The following is a 15,476-nucleotide window of genomic DNA, read 5'->3' as shown; positions in this document are numbered from 1 at the left end:
GTCCCCTCGCGGAACCCAGATAGGATGTCTGGTCTGACCAGATGTCCAGAGCGGGTCCCGCGATGGAACCTCATAATAGGGCGGAATGGGTTTAACGGCACCATTACCAGCGCCGTTAAACCCATTCGGCCAGGGTCCTAATGAAGCCCCATGACTTCAGGAGCAAGGCTGCCAAGTTCATAGACTGAGGATGTGGAGTTGTCCCTTCGTGTTGGGACAGCATGTTGGAGGGGTGCAGAGGTTTAATTGGTTTAGCAACATTGTTAGTTTGAGGAGATGTGGAAACCAAGGTCGTCTTGCCCACGTTAGAGTGATCAGGATTAGAGTGACTTGTCCCTGGTCCATCTTGTGCAGTATGCTGCTCAGGAGTGGTGTCGGTAGAAAAGCATAAGCACATTTCCCTGACCAACTCATCCATAGGGCGTTCCCCTTGGATCCTGGTTGGGGAAACAAGGATGCGAAGACTGGGCATGGTGCGTTTTGGCTTTTACCGAACAAGTCTAAATGAGGATAACCCCACTGGGTTATTTGTCAATATTTCTGTTGATTTGCCACTTGTGTTCCTCTGGTAGAGGGTTTCTGCTTAGAGTTGAGTTCCCCTGGAACGGTTTGGGAGACTAAGAACATGTTCTGCTTGAGTGCACACTTCCACATTTTTTGGGAAACGACCGGACAGACTTGGAAAGTGTGTGCCTCCCTGCTTGTTTATGTTAAATACTGCAGTCCTGCTCTCTGTGAGGGCTTGCATTGTCTGACCTATTAGATGTTGATGAAACGCTTGCAGAGCCCTGAGAACTGCAGAAGTTCTAGAAGGTTTATTTGGTTTTGGGCTGTGGTGTGTGTGCCCTGGCCATGAGGAAGGAATGGACTCCTCTTGCGGAGAGTGAGAGGTCTGTAGTTAGTATCGCTTGAACTGATGGACTGTGAAAGGGTTTTCTTTTTAGCAGGTTGTCCCTGGACCACCAGCGAAGAGCCTGCACTAAGGTTAGCAAAACAACCACTAGATCGTCCCATTGACCGCTTGCCTGAGACCATTGTTTTACTAACCACTCGTGCATTGGGCGCAAAAGCACGTGTGGAACTAGGTGTATGCATGAGGCCATCATCCCAAGCAGACTCATTGCCTTGGGTACAGTTATCTGGCGACCAGCTAGGTAGTGAGGTGATATCAACAGCATGTTTTGTACTCTCTCGTTTGAGGGGAAGATGAGCTCCTCTTTTGTCTTTGATTGCTCCCAGAAATTGTTTTATTTGACTGGTACGCAATTTGATTTCTTCTTTTTGAGGGAGAATCCCAATTGTAACAGAATGTTGATTGTTCTTTTGGTATTGCATTTGCACATTTGAGGAGACTCCCCTGTTATTAGCCAGTCGTCTATAGAAGGGTACACTGGGATTGGGACTGTGTAGGTACGCCACTGCCACTTCTAGTACCTTCATGAATACCCTTCAAGCTGTGTTTATACCGAAGGGGAGCACTGGTAGTGTTCTCTCACTATTTAAAAAAAGCTGAAATGTTCTGTGCTGGGAACATTGAAATTTGAAAGTGTGCATCTTTCATGTCCAATGTTGCTGTGTAATCCTCCTGTTTTGAGAGAGGAATTACTTCCTGAAGCATCGTAATGCAAAATGTTTGAGGTTTGACATGTTCGTGGGCGCAGTTCTAGTACCGGGCACATAAAGTCTTTCTTTGGAACAAGGAAGTATATTGAATGAATAGCCTTGTTTACCTGGTCTGCTGGGACAATCTCTATGGTGTCCTTTTTCAGCAGGGCTTTGACGTCCTCCAGTAATATGCGCCTTTCCTCCAGTGTAATTTTCCTGTGTTTTGGCGGGTGGTTGAATGGCCTTTGGTATGATATGTCATTTATAAACACGCCTGTGCACAAGTGTTTCTAGGCATGAGAGGTTCTATACAATATCCACCGACCATGGTGGATAACACCCACTTGTGTGATGTGATCCCCTTCCATGCATGGTTGAATTGTGAGATGCAGCCTCCTACTGGAGTGGCATGGCATGGGAGGCAACCTGGAAACCTGGAGCGGGGTGTGATTGTTTGGGTGGAGTGGAGCCTCTGGCTGAGGAGGCTCTACCTCAGCTCCTGGTCTTTTTGTAGCCTCTTTGAAAATTGGAGGGCAGCGACTGTCCCTGTGTGGTGCCTCAGGATGGTGACTGGTTGCCTTGACTGTAACCAGAGGGGCGTTGTGGGCCCTGCCCGCAGAACCTTCTTGTGTTAAAAGACCCCCTTGGACAAAAGGCTTGTTGGATAGTTGTCCAAGAGATTTGAGATGGTCAAATTCCTCCTTAGTACTTTTTAGGGCATCGTCAATTGCTTTACTGAACAGGGCATACGGTTCAAGGGGCATGTTGAGCCACATGGCCTTGTGTCTCTAGTTTGAACCCTGACTGCCTCATCCAGGAATGGTGCTTGATTAATGTGCCCTCTGCTATGATGCAGCCTTCATTGTCAGCGAGAACTAGGTTGTTTTTTAAGAGGCAGTTAGACACCTGCTAGCCCTAGAGGTTGTGACTTCAGGGGCTCTGGGACTGCTTCAATCTGTTGTTCTAGCTCGTCCCACTTATGGCAACCATAGCTAGCCAGGAGGGTGGCGTTGTTGGCTGTTCTAGTCTGGTAGGCAGCCAAGGAAGCCACCCTTCTGCTGAAGGTGTAGACCTTTTTGCTTTCCTTATCTGGTGGGGCCTCCATAGATGACAGGGGTGTGCCCGCCCTTTTCCTTGTAGTGAGGACAACCAAGGAATCAGGCTTAAGCGGACCATTCATGTATAGAGGGGCTGTAGGTGCTGGCATGAATAACTTTTCAATGCTAGGGTTTACTGCCCTTGTGGGGTTTGGTGTAAGGAGAGAGGGATGCATGTGCCTCTGGATGGATTGCAAGGAGGGGATAAATTTGGTAGCGGATTTCTTGTCACCAAGAATATTTTCCACAAAGTCCTTGTCCACCTGGGCGTCTATTTTAAATTGGTGGGCAGCCTTCAGAAGTAGCTCATAATATTGGAGCGGATTATCGACTGGCGAGTCAGCCACTGTCTGGTCCCGATGGTCTGGCGACTGCATGTCTTCATCGTCATAATATTGGTCCTGGGTATATTGGTCCTTTTGATCTCCCTGAGATCCATGGTCCTGAGACCCCGGTCTTGAGAGGGGTCATGCTCCTGAGAGATGGCCTGGAAGTGCTGGACTGTGAAATGTCCATATGTGGCCTTTTAGCAGATGGTTCATTCCTGGCCACTCCCTTTTGTGTAGTGCCCTGGATATTCTTCAGTTCCTCAGGGTGTTTGTCCATGAAGTCCACAAAGCAGGACATTCTCCTCTTAATCCTATCGAAACTCTCTGGGGTTGATTTGGGAAATACTGAGGGAGTTAGTGGTGTGTTGCAAGGGTGGCTGTTCCTTGTGATGCATGACCCCTGAGAGGGTGTCTCCAGAGGGAGAGAGGCAGCTATCTTGGGAGGTAGAGGGCTGGGATGGTAGAGGCGTTGAAGATTTTACTGATTTACCTTTTTTACTTTACAAAGGGTGACTGGGACAGACTTTTTGATAAGTTCCCTCATTTTTGACATTGAAGCTGGGGACGCCGAAGCGCCTTTCAATGCAGGCACTTCGGTGTGTGAAAGGAGAGCTTTTTTTTATTGGTGTGTTGTCTGAAATGGCTTTCGGCACCTGTTTGATGCCTGTCATGCGTCAAACATGTGCCCAGAGGACAGGGATGATTTATAGGACTTCTCCTTTGACACTGCGTGGCTCTCAGATGTTGACGATGCAGTCAACGGTCAGCCCTGGGGTTTGTGCTTAGTGTGGCGGGAAGTATGTGTGACTGAGCTGCCGTGTGATGCCTCAGTCAAGGGGCCGCTGGCCTGTTTATTGGAGCCGGGCCCCCACATGGGATTCCACTGAACCCTGATCGCCTTCGGCATTGCTAAGGACGTCGATGCTGCCATGCTGTATTCCCCTGCCAGGTCTATGGAGGCCTCATCCTGCATGGCGTGGGCATCCAGTATTTGATCCGACGGCCCTTTAGGGTTTTGGGACGGGAAATGTCTGCAGGATTTGCAGTTTTTCTCAGGGTGGTCCCTTGGCAGTTGGTAATTGCACACCATGTGCGTGTACTTCCAAAGGGAATTTCCTATTGCAGGCAGGGCAAAATTTAAAGAGCATTTTCCATTGCTATTGCAAAGGGCAGTGCAGCGACAAAAAGGATGGATAAGGGGTCAGAAGAGGCATTCTCTAAAAGGCTACACAGTATATGACCTCCCCTCACTCTCCCTACTGTGAAGGGCCAAGGTCTGGTGAGGCCTGTGTAGACTGCAGTCTTTGTCGAGACGGTTGAGCATCAGACGATGGAGCCGTCACTCGAAGGCTGCCGAAGCAGTTGGTAGTGCAGCAGGTGGTTGTTGGAAGAATAGAAAGTCTAAAATTAAACTTTGTTTAATCAAAAGGCATTAGCCAGAAAGAACTGCACAACTACCGAAATACCCCGAAGGCAGAATAAAACAATCTGAGGGACCTCTATGCCTGAAGCACCATGGGTACAGTAGATGTTGCACTAGGGATAGTATTACTAACACGCCCAGTCGACATCCCTTTTCGCATTTCAAAAACAAATCATGTAATACTCTGCGACTGCCACTAGATGTCGGCCTATGCACAGCATGTGATCTAAGCAGATCCACAAGCTACAGAAATATATATATTACATGGCCACGTTAGTGGCCATGTAGTTAAGTTGCTGTTTCCATAGGAAGAGCACTTTTTGGGTGGCTTACAACTTCGCTCCCCCTGGACGAATCCTCACCAAACTTTGCAAAATAAGTATAGACATAATGGGAAAAAACTTTGCTCATGCCTACAGCCCAAATCGTTGGACGGATTTACACCAAATTCGCGGCGGGAGCGGCGGCTTGGTTCCGAAAGCATGCTTTTTTTTTATTTGGTGTAAATCCGTCCAGTAGTTTTTTTTAAAAAAATGACAAAAATGTAAGTGAAAACAATTTGTGAGATCTGTGTCCGCTTCGCGGACACACTTCCCTGTTCGCTCTGCGGACAGGACGGGGATTGGGAAAGCGGCTTGCGTGACGTCCGCGGACATCGGACGTGCTTTCCTATTGGCTGCAGTGAAGCGTGCAGTGCGTCGTATTGTGAGAGACGCCCGCCATCTTTGTTTATCGCTTGCATCAGAGCGCTGCATAGTAAGCTCTGTGTCTTCCTCCCGCTCCCCCCACCCCCGCTCAAGCCCCTTGTCTCTCTCCCGTTCCCCCCACCCCCCGTGTCTCTCTCCCGTTCCCCCCAACCCCCGCTCATGCCCCGTGTCTCTCTCCCGTTCCCCCCCACCTGCCGCTCATGCTCCGTGTCTCCCTCCCGTTCCTCCCCACCCCCCGCTCATGCCCAGTGTCTCCCCTGTTCCCCCCACCCCCCGCTCATGCCCCGTGTCTCCCCTGTTCCCCCACCCCCGCTCATGCCCCGTGTCTCCCCTGTCCCCCCCACTCATGCCCCGTGCCTCCCTCCCGTTCACCCCCACCCATGCCCCGTGTCTACCTTGTGTACCCCACACCCCCTGCTCATGCCCCGGGTCTCTCTCCTGTCGCCCCCCACCCCCGCTCATGCCCCGTGTCGCCCTCCTGTACCCCCCACGTCTCCCTCCTGTACCCCCACCCCCGCTCATGCCCCGTGTCTCCCTCCTGTACCCCCCACCCACCGCTCATGCCCCGTGTTCCCCCCACCCCCCGTGTCTCCCTCGTGTTACCCCCCACTCATGCCGTGTCTCCCTCCTGTACCCCCACCCCCCGCGTCTCCCTCGTGTTACCCCCCACTCATGCCGTGTATCCCTCCTGTACCCCCACCCCCGCCCTGTGTCTCCCTCCTGTACCCCCCACCCATGCCCCGTGTCTCCCTCGTGTTACCCCTCACTCATGCCGTGTCTCCCTCCTGTACCCCCACCCCCTGCTCATGCCCCGTGTCTCCCTCGTGTTACCCCCCCACTCATGCCGTGTCTCCCTCCTGTACCCCCACCCCCTGCTCATGCCCAGTGTCTCCATTGTGTTGCCCCCCCACCCCCTGCTCATGCCCAGTGTCTCCCTCCTGTACCCCCCACCCCCCGCTCATGCCCCGTGTCTCCCTCATGTTCCCCCCACCCCCCGCTCATGCCCCGTGTCTCCCTCGTGTTACCCCCCACTCATGCCGTGTCTCCCTCCTGTACCCCCACCCCCGGCTCATGCCCCGTGTCTCCCTCGTGTTACCCCCCACTCATGCCGTGTCTCCCTCCTGTACCCCCCCACCCCCTGCTCATGCCCCGTGTCTCCCTCCTGTACCCCCCACCCCCGCTCATGCCCCGTGTCTCCATTGTGTTGCCCCCCACCCCCTGCTCATGCCCCGTGTCTCCCTCCTGTTCCCCCACCCCCGCTCATGCCCCGTGTCTCTCTCTTGTTCCCTCGACCCCCCACTCATGCCCTGTGTCTCTCTCCTGCCCCCCCCGCCGATGCCCTGTTGTGTTCTTTTTATACACCCCGCCTTCCCTTTCCATGGTGTCCATCTTGGTAAAAGATTTTCCTTCCTACACCGGGACGCCGCAGGCGTTCCGGTTTGGGTAGAAAAATCTTTTTTTTATCACCCCGGGTTCCCACTTTGAGAACCTAGGATGCTAGTGGTCTTCATCCATTGAAAAGGACGTTATGGTAAAGTTGCACTAATAAAAACCAATGAAATTCAGTGAAAAAACGTTGTTAAAGGGACGTTATGGTTCCAAGTAAAACCGAAAAACCCTTGAAATTCGCAAGTTATGGTAAGCTAAGCAACCATAACTCGCGTCACCATCGTGCACTGCTAAGCCTAACACCAAGGACATCAAAGATGACATCACAAATGTCAATGATGACATTTGGCATTATGTTTTAGGATTACCAAATGTGTACCATTACTGCAATTCATTTTGAGTTAGGGCTCTCCTCTCAACTTTTATGTTTTATGGCGAAGGCTGACATTATGTAGACATTTTAAGCAACCTCCTCCAAATTTGTTATGTGAATTGATCAGTCGAAATATGCTAGGGTGCAAACTCAGTGTGATTCAAAAGTGTGAAAGCGTTTGTCGCCAACAACTTGACATGGGATGGTATTATAGAAGAATGGGATAAAGTTAAACCCAGGACTGCTGCACAGCGTGTGATAGTATCAAAGATTATAAGCTGCTGGTTACTGTAGTCATGGATCACAAATGTTGGGAGAGAGAAGACGCTAATTGACCCAATCCCCATTGCAGTCCCTGAGGAACACCATGATGCAATGTAGATTTAACCAAATTCAAACACAGGAAATCTTGAGCATTTGTGCTCAGGAAAAGGGAGTCAAGTCTTCAAGTCTTCTTGCAGACTTTGTAATAAGACCATTGAATGTCTGAAACATGTGGTCATGGTGTGACCAGCTCTATTGCATGTCAGAACAATATGTTTTGGTGATTTTATTTCAAACCATTCCTGTGTTTTTAGGGAAAATATTTGGACTTGGGGCATTTTACGAGATTTGCCAAAGCTGACTTAGGCCATCATGATTTTATTGAGTTTGTATCAAATGGGGTGTAGGTAAACTTGGATACTGTCTGTCTGATGAATTGCGTTGATGATGTCCTCTTAACTTCTATACCTTCTTTTAATAATGTTTTTAAATGATGGTATTTGATTTTGCATTGGTAATATGGATTTAAGAAGTGTGAGATTTGTTTCAAACCATATGCACTATATATATGTATGATTAGGGGTAGCAGTTGGAAGGGAAGGATATGGGGTAAACCCCTCCCCAAAATGAAAAAAGGCAGGTTCGACTATGATCTCACAAAATGTGGCAACCAAATTTACATCGACCAGACAATGGTCGATGTAACCATGTAGAACGTAGTTCATCAGCCTTAAACTCAATGCGTCGAAAACAGACATCCAAGACCATGGGCCTGAAGAACTCTGAAGCAGACAAATAATATTTTTATACTGGGCTTCATGTGAGATTCCTCCCTCTTCAAAGTGCTGTAACAAAAGCTGTTGCCAAACTCATTGGTAATCAGTTAATCAAGTGATTTAGCTAAAGGTGCTATATAAATGAAATATATAATTCAAATATAAAACCAACATCATGTGGAAGAGCTAGGTAGGCACTCATATGTAGTGACATATAGCGAGCCCCTGTGCGAGCGGCGAGTGCTTAACATGCTATCTATCCACTGAGATGCCCTCCGACTCCCACCTACATGTTTTTGAGAACTTTTTCCCACACATTGGAGAATCTCTACAACCTCGGCTTCATCTTGAATGATGGTCGAAGATTAGATGCACAACTGAACAGGATGAAGAAATACTTCCATTCTGAGAAATATTCAGCCCTCAGCTCAAGTACCACCCTATGGTCATCGGTGCACTCAACAACCTTTGCCTCAACTATGGCAGTAGCCTTTATGTCAAGCTCCCACAATAGAGATTGCTTATCTCCAAAATGTCCACAGTGCAGCAAGATGACTCTTCAGAAGTCTCACTTGTATTAAATTGTATCTAGAATTGCTCGATCTAGAATTGTATTAAAGTTCCTCTGCTTAAATGTAAAAAGAAAAACAGAGGGCATAGACATTTCTCGGGCAACGGCCATCAACTCTGCAGCAACCAACCCCAAGGTCCACGCAATCTCCTAAAATTGATACTACTCTTAAAACACACCTCTATCAAGCCTATAGTTGCTGGCCTGTGCCCTAGAAAGAGCACGAGTTGGAAATGGCACAGAGATGGTAGCAGCATGAATCAGCAATAGTAACGCATCTATAGAAGTAGTATGAATTGGAAGTAGTATGAGGTGATAGCACAAAACTGAATCAGGAATAGCAAAGAAGTAATGAAAGCAGCATTAACCAGAATAGCAAATGGGATATAGGAGGAGCAGGGCTAGGCAACATTAAGTAGCGGTATACATCGGTAAGATTTTTGTGATAGTAGGATGTGGGTTAGGAAGAGTAAGACAGGACCATGAGTATACATTGGGAATAGTATGGAGGTAATAGGAAAGCAAGCATACATTGGGAACAACTTATGCGAGAAAAGGGGCATGAATCAGAAATAGAAAGAACAGGACAGAGGGTGCCATGCATCAGTAAAGGTAGGTATGGCACGAGGGGCAGGAATTGAGGATATTAAGGGGGGACTGGAGGAGTATGAAAATGAATTGAGAATACTGAGGAGCACAAATTAGGAAGTGTATGGTGGTATGAGGGGCATAGTTAGTCACAGATAGTATGGACTTAAGAGGAGTATGCAATAGCAGTAGTAAGCACGGCCCCAGAGTCTAATGAATGGGATAGAGAGGCACTGTGAGAACCATGTGCCAGGGACCGTAAGAAGCAGAATTTGCATTAAATGGGAATAGTCAAGTGAAATGAAAATCTTAAACCAAGAAATAGAAGAGGGAAATGGGAGTATTAATTGTAAATAGGCGCATCATTTGGAAATGTTAAGGCAGCGTGAGGCACATAAACCCGGCAACAAAACTCCTCCGCCCTGACTGTGATCAGAACCAACAGCTTCTGTGAAATGGTTAATCCCTGTAAAAAGGTAATAAGTCACGATAATAAAAATGAATGCGTTTATGGAGCTGGTCCAGACTGGGACCAACTTTGGTTGTGATTTGACCAAAAGTGTGAGGCAACCTTTATTGAAAGCAAAAGTATTTATTCATCGAAACTATTCCCTTGGGGTGAGATTGGTCTCCGGGAACAGTGAGCATTTATTGGCGGCCAGACTAGATTGCTGGATGTTGAAGAAAAATAAATAAATAAATAAATCAAGATTATTTTGTGTTTTCACACAAACCAATTGAATTGATATGCATTTGTGGAAAAGTCCAGACTTGATAATATGAGCCCCACTAGTTTTTATAGTGCGCCTGTTGTAGAAATCCTTACATGAAAGGCTCAGAACATAACATCCGCACCATCCATTAGTGCAGTGGATGCTTCCATTTGAGATCTGCACTATGTTCATATTACTATGCTGCAAGATTCAAAAACCTTTCATGATGTAAATGCACCTACGAAACGGTGGAAGGAGCACGTGACAGTCCCAGGCCGCTGAATTATTGAGAAACAGTTATTCTGCCTCCCTGAAATGTGATTTATTTTGTGCAGATGTGAAGCTAACTGTACAGCGAGGAAGACTGTTTCCAGTGGTGACACCTCATTTCAAAAGAGCCCCATGTGTGTTTCTGGGCTTGCTGCTTTACTAGGTTGCATTAGTCTGGGCCTTTTATTTTTCTTGAATTGCTTAAAGAGCGTAGCTAGCTCGATAGCAGTGGAGCACTGTACAGAGTGTGGGTAGTCAGTGTTTGCACTGGTATCTTTTAACAGTAGCACAATACTGTGAGTTAAGGTATGTGCAACCATTGGAGTTGGTCAGGTATTTTTGGAAAAGCCATATTTTGAGAGATTTGCGAAATTGGAGAATTGTGGGGGGATTCCAAGCGACACCAGCATAGAGTTCCTTGAACTTGGTTTGGAAAGGGCCGTGCAGCTTTTCCTTCAACACCAGGGTGACACCAGCCTGTTGGTGCGGGCTGGTCCGGGGAAGAGTGTTTGCCACCCTAGGTGAAGTAACATTAATTTGCAACTCCCTGGCACAGGGCAACATTTTCTACCTCTAATGTGGGACATTAGTAAATGAGAGAATTTAAGGAGCACATTAAGCTGATGTTTGTGGCACTCCTAAGGGCTTTGTGTGATCATTTGGAACAGCCTTTCAAGTTGTCCTTTAATACTGCTCAAAAATTGTTGTCTGGTTCCTCCACTGTCCATCAGCATCTCCACTAACATGATGTTACTTGTGTGATTTACACAATATTCCATGCAGCATTTACATGCCATTCTTTTGCCGGTTTGGCTCCCATTTTGCTCTTCTCTTAGAGCCAAGATAATCCCCCTGGCTTGGCCCTACACAAATCGTCTGGCTCCCCCACTGCTAGACACCAGAAGAGTATGCCATGTGAATAGCAAGGAGACAAAGGGAGCAGTTATTTTGGAACTTAATACCAAACAATATCAGACTACAGAAATTTAATTTGCTTTTTGTAAACTAGACAAACACTCTCCCTGTCCGTTGTAGCACAGTCCGTAGACAGCTCTGGTCTCAACAGTCATCCACAATTCTATTGATACATATTGTTAGGAGAGTTTTCCTAATGTCCCTCTTAGATGTAAGACTTTAGTAGCCTATCACAGTGGTTTATAGATCCCCAACTCTTAGTATCAATCTGTAATTCCTCAGAAACCTTGGTAGAGTGGCAGAGCAGTCAGGCTTATCTTGAGAGGAAAATGTGAGCTGTAGGTAAGTACACAGAGCCAAGTTAGTAATGCACATCAAAGAAACACTTACAAATATATATATATATATATATATATATATATACACATATATATACACACATACACACACACACACACGTCACTGTTAAATAACTAGCACAACAAACATAGGTATACTTGACAATACTTTCAAAAGGCCACTTCTTAGTTGGTAGTTGCTGAACGTGCACAATTGTTACAGGCGTTTGACAGGTGTACCGTACTATCAGTAATAACGCACACCCACAAAGTAATTCGGTAAATGTATTTAGTCAGCATAAACATATAAGTTAGTGATTTTTTTGGGAAGAAAAACAGTTGGTTAGTGTTATCCTAGTCGAGCTTCAGGTTCTAGAGGCAGTTTCCCTGCACAGCAAGTCTTTTAAAGTTCAAAACGCAACCCTAGTTAAAAGCAGAAGTCCAAGTGGGCAGGAGCGGTCCGGTGCGGTGCTCCCATACTTTTTATTTTTAAGTTTCACTGTTCCTATACTTTCATTTTAAAAATAAACCGTTCTGGAATGGTTTAGTTTTAAAATACAAGTGTAGGAAGAAGTTGAAGCTTGCACTTCAGTGCACTGTACTGCACATTCCCATAAATAGCAGGTGTGTTTGTTTGGGGGGTTTCGATTGTGTGTGCGCGCGAGTGGGCGCAGGGATGGAGTCTGTGGGGAGCAGGGCAGACCAGCAGAGAACATAGCTCCACTACGTCTTTTCGTACACTTCGACCACTGGCTAAAAGGCAGTTCACTGAGGCTTAAAGTCTTGAAAAACAGAAGTCAAATGTTCCTGTGGTTTCTTTCTAGTCTCTAGGAAAGAAGATACAAGAAGACGTAACCAATGTTGAAGACCCTATTAAAGGACTTGCTAAAGGGAGACAAGCAGTGGCTTGAGTCGGAGGTAAGAGGGGGTTGCCCTGGACACCTATGTGCACGCCAATGCTCTGGAGTGGCTTTCTGGAATAAGGTAAGCAATACATTTTTCCCCACAGTACCTCAGGTTCGAAGAACATGTTTGTGGTGGATGCTGCGTGATGTTGTAGCTGGACCCGAACTCCAGATTCCCTGATCTGGTGACGAAATGCAGGACAATGGATGAATCTCTCAGCAGCAGTCTCAGCTTTCATCAACTTCTTTGGTCACTATGCGGTTGTGGCACCTTTTCTGCAGTACCAACAAAGGACACGGTTTGCCCGGTCAATCTTCTTCAGTTCCTGCAGTCCCACACTATGATCAGGGGGTCTGGTCAAGTAGATTGGGTCTCTGGAGTGTCATGGAGGGCTCAGCAAAGACTTGGATGGATTCAGCCTTTCCACAACGATTCACTAGAAATGGGTAGCAGGTCTCCTGGTATTGGGGTTCTGCAGCTCTGAAAACTCATAGGACCTCGGGAGATAGCTCAAATCAAAGTTTGTCCTGGGACGTGTGATAACAACCAGTCAAAGGTAAGGAGACCTCTTCGGAGTGCCTCTGTCGCACAGAAAACGAGGTCAGGACAGCAGTGGTGGCTTCATAGTGTTGCAGAGGGTCTGCAGGCATCTATGATTGTCTTCTTCTTTGGTTACTTCAGGTTCCAGCGGTCGACTTGATTTTCACTCCAGAAGTCTCACCTTTAATACCGTTCCAGTACTCACCCCTCTGTAGTCTTCCTCAGTAGTTTATAGAAAGGGGTGTTTGGCTGTCCAATCAGGCAGCCAGGCCCCCAGTGGGTTCTGGTCCCATTCAGGCTCTCTGGCAGACAAATGACAGGGGAGTGAAAAATGCCTCCCCCCCCTTCCTGCCTGCCCAGACACACTGGAGCCTAGGCGGGGACACCAAAGGGTTGCCGCCAAAGGCAAAAAACACAGGCTGCTCCCTCCCAGAATGGAAGTAGGTCTGACAAAGTACAACCATGTTAGTAATGGCGAAAAAAGAAGGGAGGGCCCCATGTTAGTACTTGGGTGCCCCGATTTTGCACTACTGAGGCTATGGACAAAGCCTGTGGTAGGAAAGTCACATAGTAGTTGGTAGAACACGTCCACTGCCACCCGCCATAACTAGGAGATTGCCTATGTGACTAAAAAGTCTCAGGAACAGAGAGAAGGGGGATACTAGGTACCCCTTTTGGCACTCCACATAAGGTGGTGTGTGCCAACCTCTCAGACTATATCGTTTTACGAGAGATATTAAGAACTGCAGTTACTCTAGGATAAAGAAAAACAATCTCAAAGGAGGACCTTAAGGGTCTCCAGCAACATTGCCAATAAGGAGCTGTGTGTTGCAATAGTAAAATACAGATGCATTTAAGAGTTAAGGAGGAAAATAAACTCCATGGGATAGGTACAATACAAAGAATAGAGTTCCAATAGACAGAGCCCATAAGAATGAATGAGTGGAAAAAGGCTCCACTCTTTCAGGATTTCAGAAAAAGGTCCAGAAGTATGGCGAAAAAAAAAAGTGCTAGGGGTCTCTCTAGGAGAGGGGATGAAGCATATAAATGATAAATCTCCCTAACACATATTGCTTACGTTTCCATTCTCCCATTATCCCCCGGGGGGGGGAGCAAACCAATTAGGTTGCTTGGAACACGGGCTAAATACCATGATCTAAGTCCACATTACAAGCAATCTGAAGGCTGCTCACACCCACCCCACCACCTTCATCCCACCCTCCTCTTCTCTCCAGTCTTTTCTCCCTGCCCTCCACACACCGTATCCCACTTAACTGCTTCCTTACCGGTGGAGCCACTGCCGCTCCGCATCCCCAGCCACCAGGGAAATTGAAACAGGGCTCTGCATGGAGCTATGCCTTCCATCTTCATGGCAGCAACCTTAGTTAAGTGTTTTCTTTGAATGAAAGGGATGCTGCGAGCACGTCCCATTAATTCAAACAAAAAACATTGCTTTCAGCACCCCAGGTATTTGGGTTAAAAATACAGGTTGCTAACAGCAATAAAACAGCACAAGTGCACATCATTGCCAGATCAGGTTTTATTGCTATATTAGCACCCTGGCAGGAGGAGCCAGCCAATCAGGTGGCTAGGAACATGGGCGTGTTTGTTTATTTGTTTAATCATTTATAATGCGCACCAGACCCAGAGGTATCAGGGCACAGCAGTTACAAGAATATGTGAAGCTTAAGTAGACATGTTACAGGATATACATAGGAATAAAGCAGGTACAGGAAATAGATACGTCAAGGAAAACATAGGTACAATATACGCCTTGCACGACCCGTTCAACAAATTAAATCCTTTTTTTAAGCATCCCGGGGTGCTAATGGTGTTAAGCACCCGTTCCAGGGGCTGTAACAGGTGTTAACATCCCAGGTCATTCGTTAAAAGCCCTTGCTTCACACAGGCTTTCGACTTGGGCCGCTATTACCCGTTCCAGCCTCTACTACTCGTAAAGACTGCATTGCAACATTCTCTTTGTGATGTATACACAATGGGCACTGGTCAAGGAGACAAGGACAAACGGTGTCACAGGAATACACAGATGAGGCTGCCCTTTGTGTGCCTGGTCGAGCTCTAATAGAATTACAGCCTTTACCATCTATCAGGCTCTGTTGTGTGCTAGGTGACCTTCACCCTCAAACGTTTACCTCCGGACCGCCAACTCAGACGATGGTTACCCTCCACACAATAGAGCCCTCTGGTGCCGGCTCCCATGCTCCATTAGTAATCCGGTCAAAATGGATTAAATAGACAGACTTACAGCTCAGGCTGGAGTTATCAAGGAGGCATTAGTAAATACTTCATCTGGTTATGACATGGATTTAATAGCACTTGCTTTGCAAATGTAACCTAGGTGTGGACATGCCTCATCAGAGCAAAATAATAACTTGCGCTTGAATTATCCTGAATCCCAGATTTGTGAAATGATGGACTCTCTCCAGTTTGCGTTATATCCAATGCCTCTTCTATACTATCTGGGGTCTGCTACAGTGGGGAGTATTGATGCAAGCTTACCTTGGATCGTTGGACGGCGCTTGACACAGAGTTATTCTTCACCTCCTGGGAGAGTAAAGTAAAAGAAAATCAATTTGAAATCTTTACAATTATTTCACTTTTTGTTCACAAAGATCTCAACAGACTTCATTACTTTACAATAACAAGCCCTC

The 15,476-nt window shown here is 47.0% G+C and overlaps 1 protein-coding gene across 2 annotated transcripts in view; it reads right to left on the bottom strand.

The window, feature by feature from the left end:
• LIMD2 (LIM domain containing 2) overlaps positions 1 to 15,476 on the bottom strand; it is a 190,506-nt gene that overhangs the window by 43,735 nt on the left and 131,295 nt on the right. For both annotated transcript variants that reach the window (XM_069634121.1, XM_069634122.1), the window contains exon 3: positions 15,325 to 15,369. In XM_069634121.1, the coding sequence (XP_069490222.1) occupies positions 15,325 to 15,369 (45 nt within the window). The remainder of the gene's footprint in view (positions 1 to 15,324; positions 15,370 to 15,476) is intronic.

The sequence above is a fragment of the Ambystoma mexicanum genome, chromosome 13 (genome assembly GCF_040938575.1).
Source record: "Ambystoma mexicanum isolate Mex_15411 chromosome 13, UKY_AmexF1_1, whole genome shotgun sequence".
Taxonomy (NCBI): Eukaryota; Metazoa; Chordata; class Amphibia; order Caudata; family Ambystomatidae; genus Ambystoma; species Ambystoma mexicanum.
The sequence above is the reverse complement of the archived record's forward strand: the minus strand, read 5'-3'. Positions and strand labels throughout refer to the sequence as shown.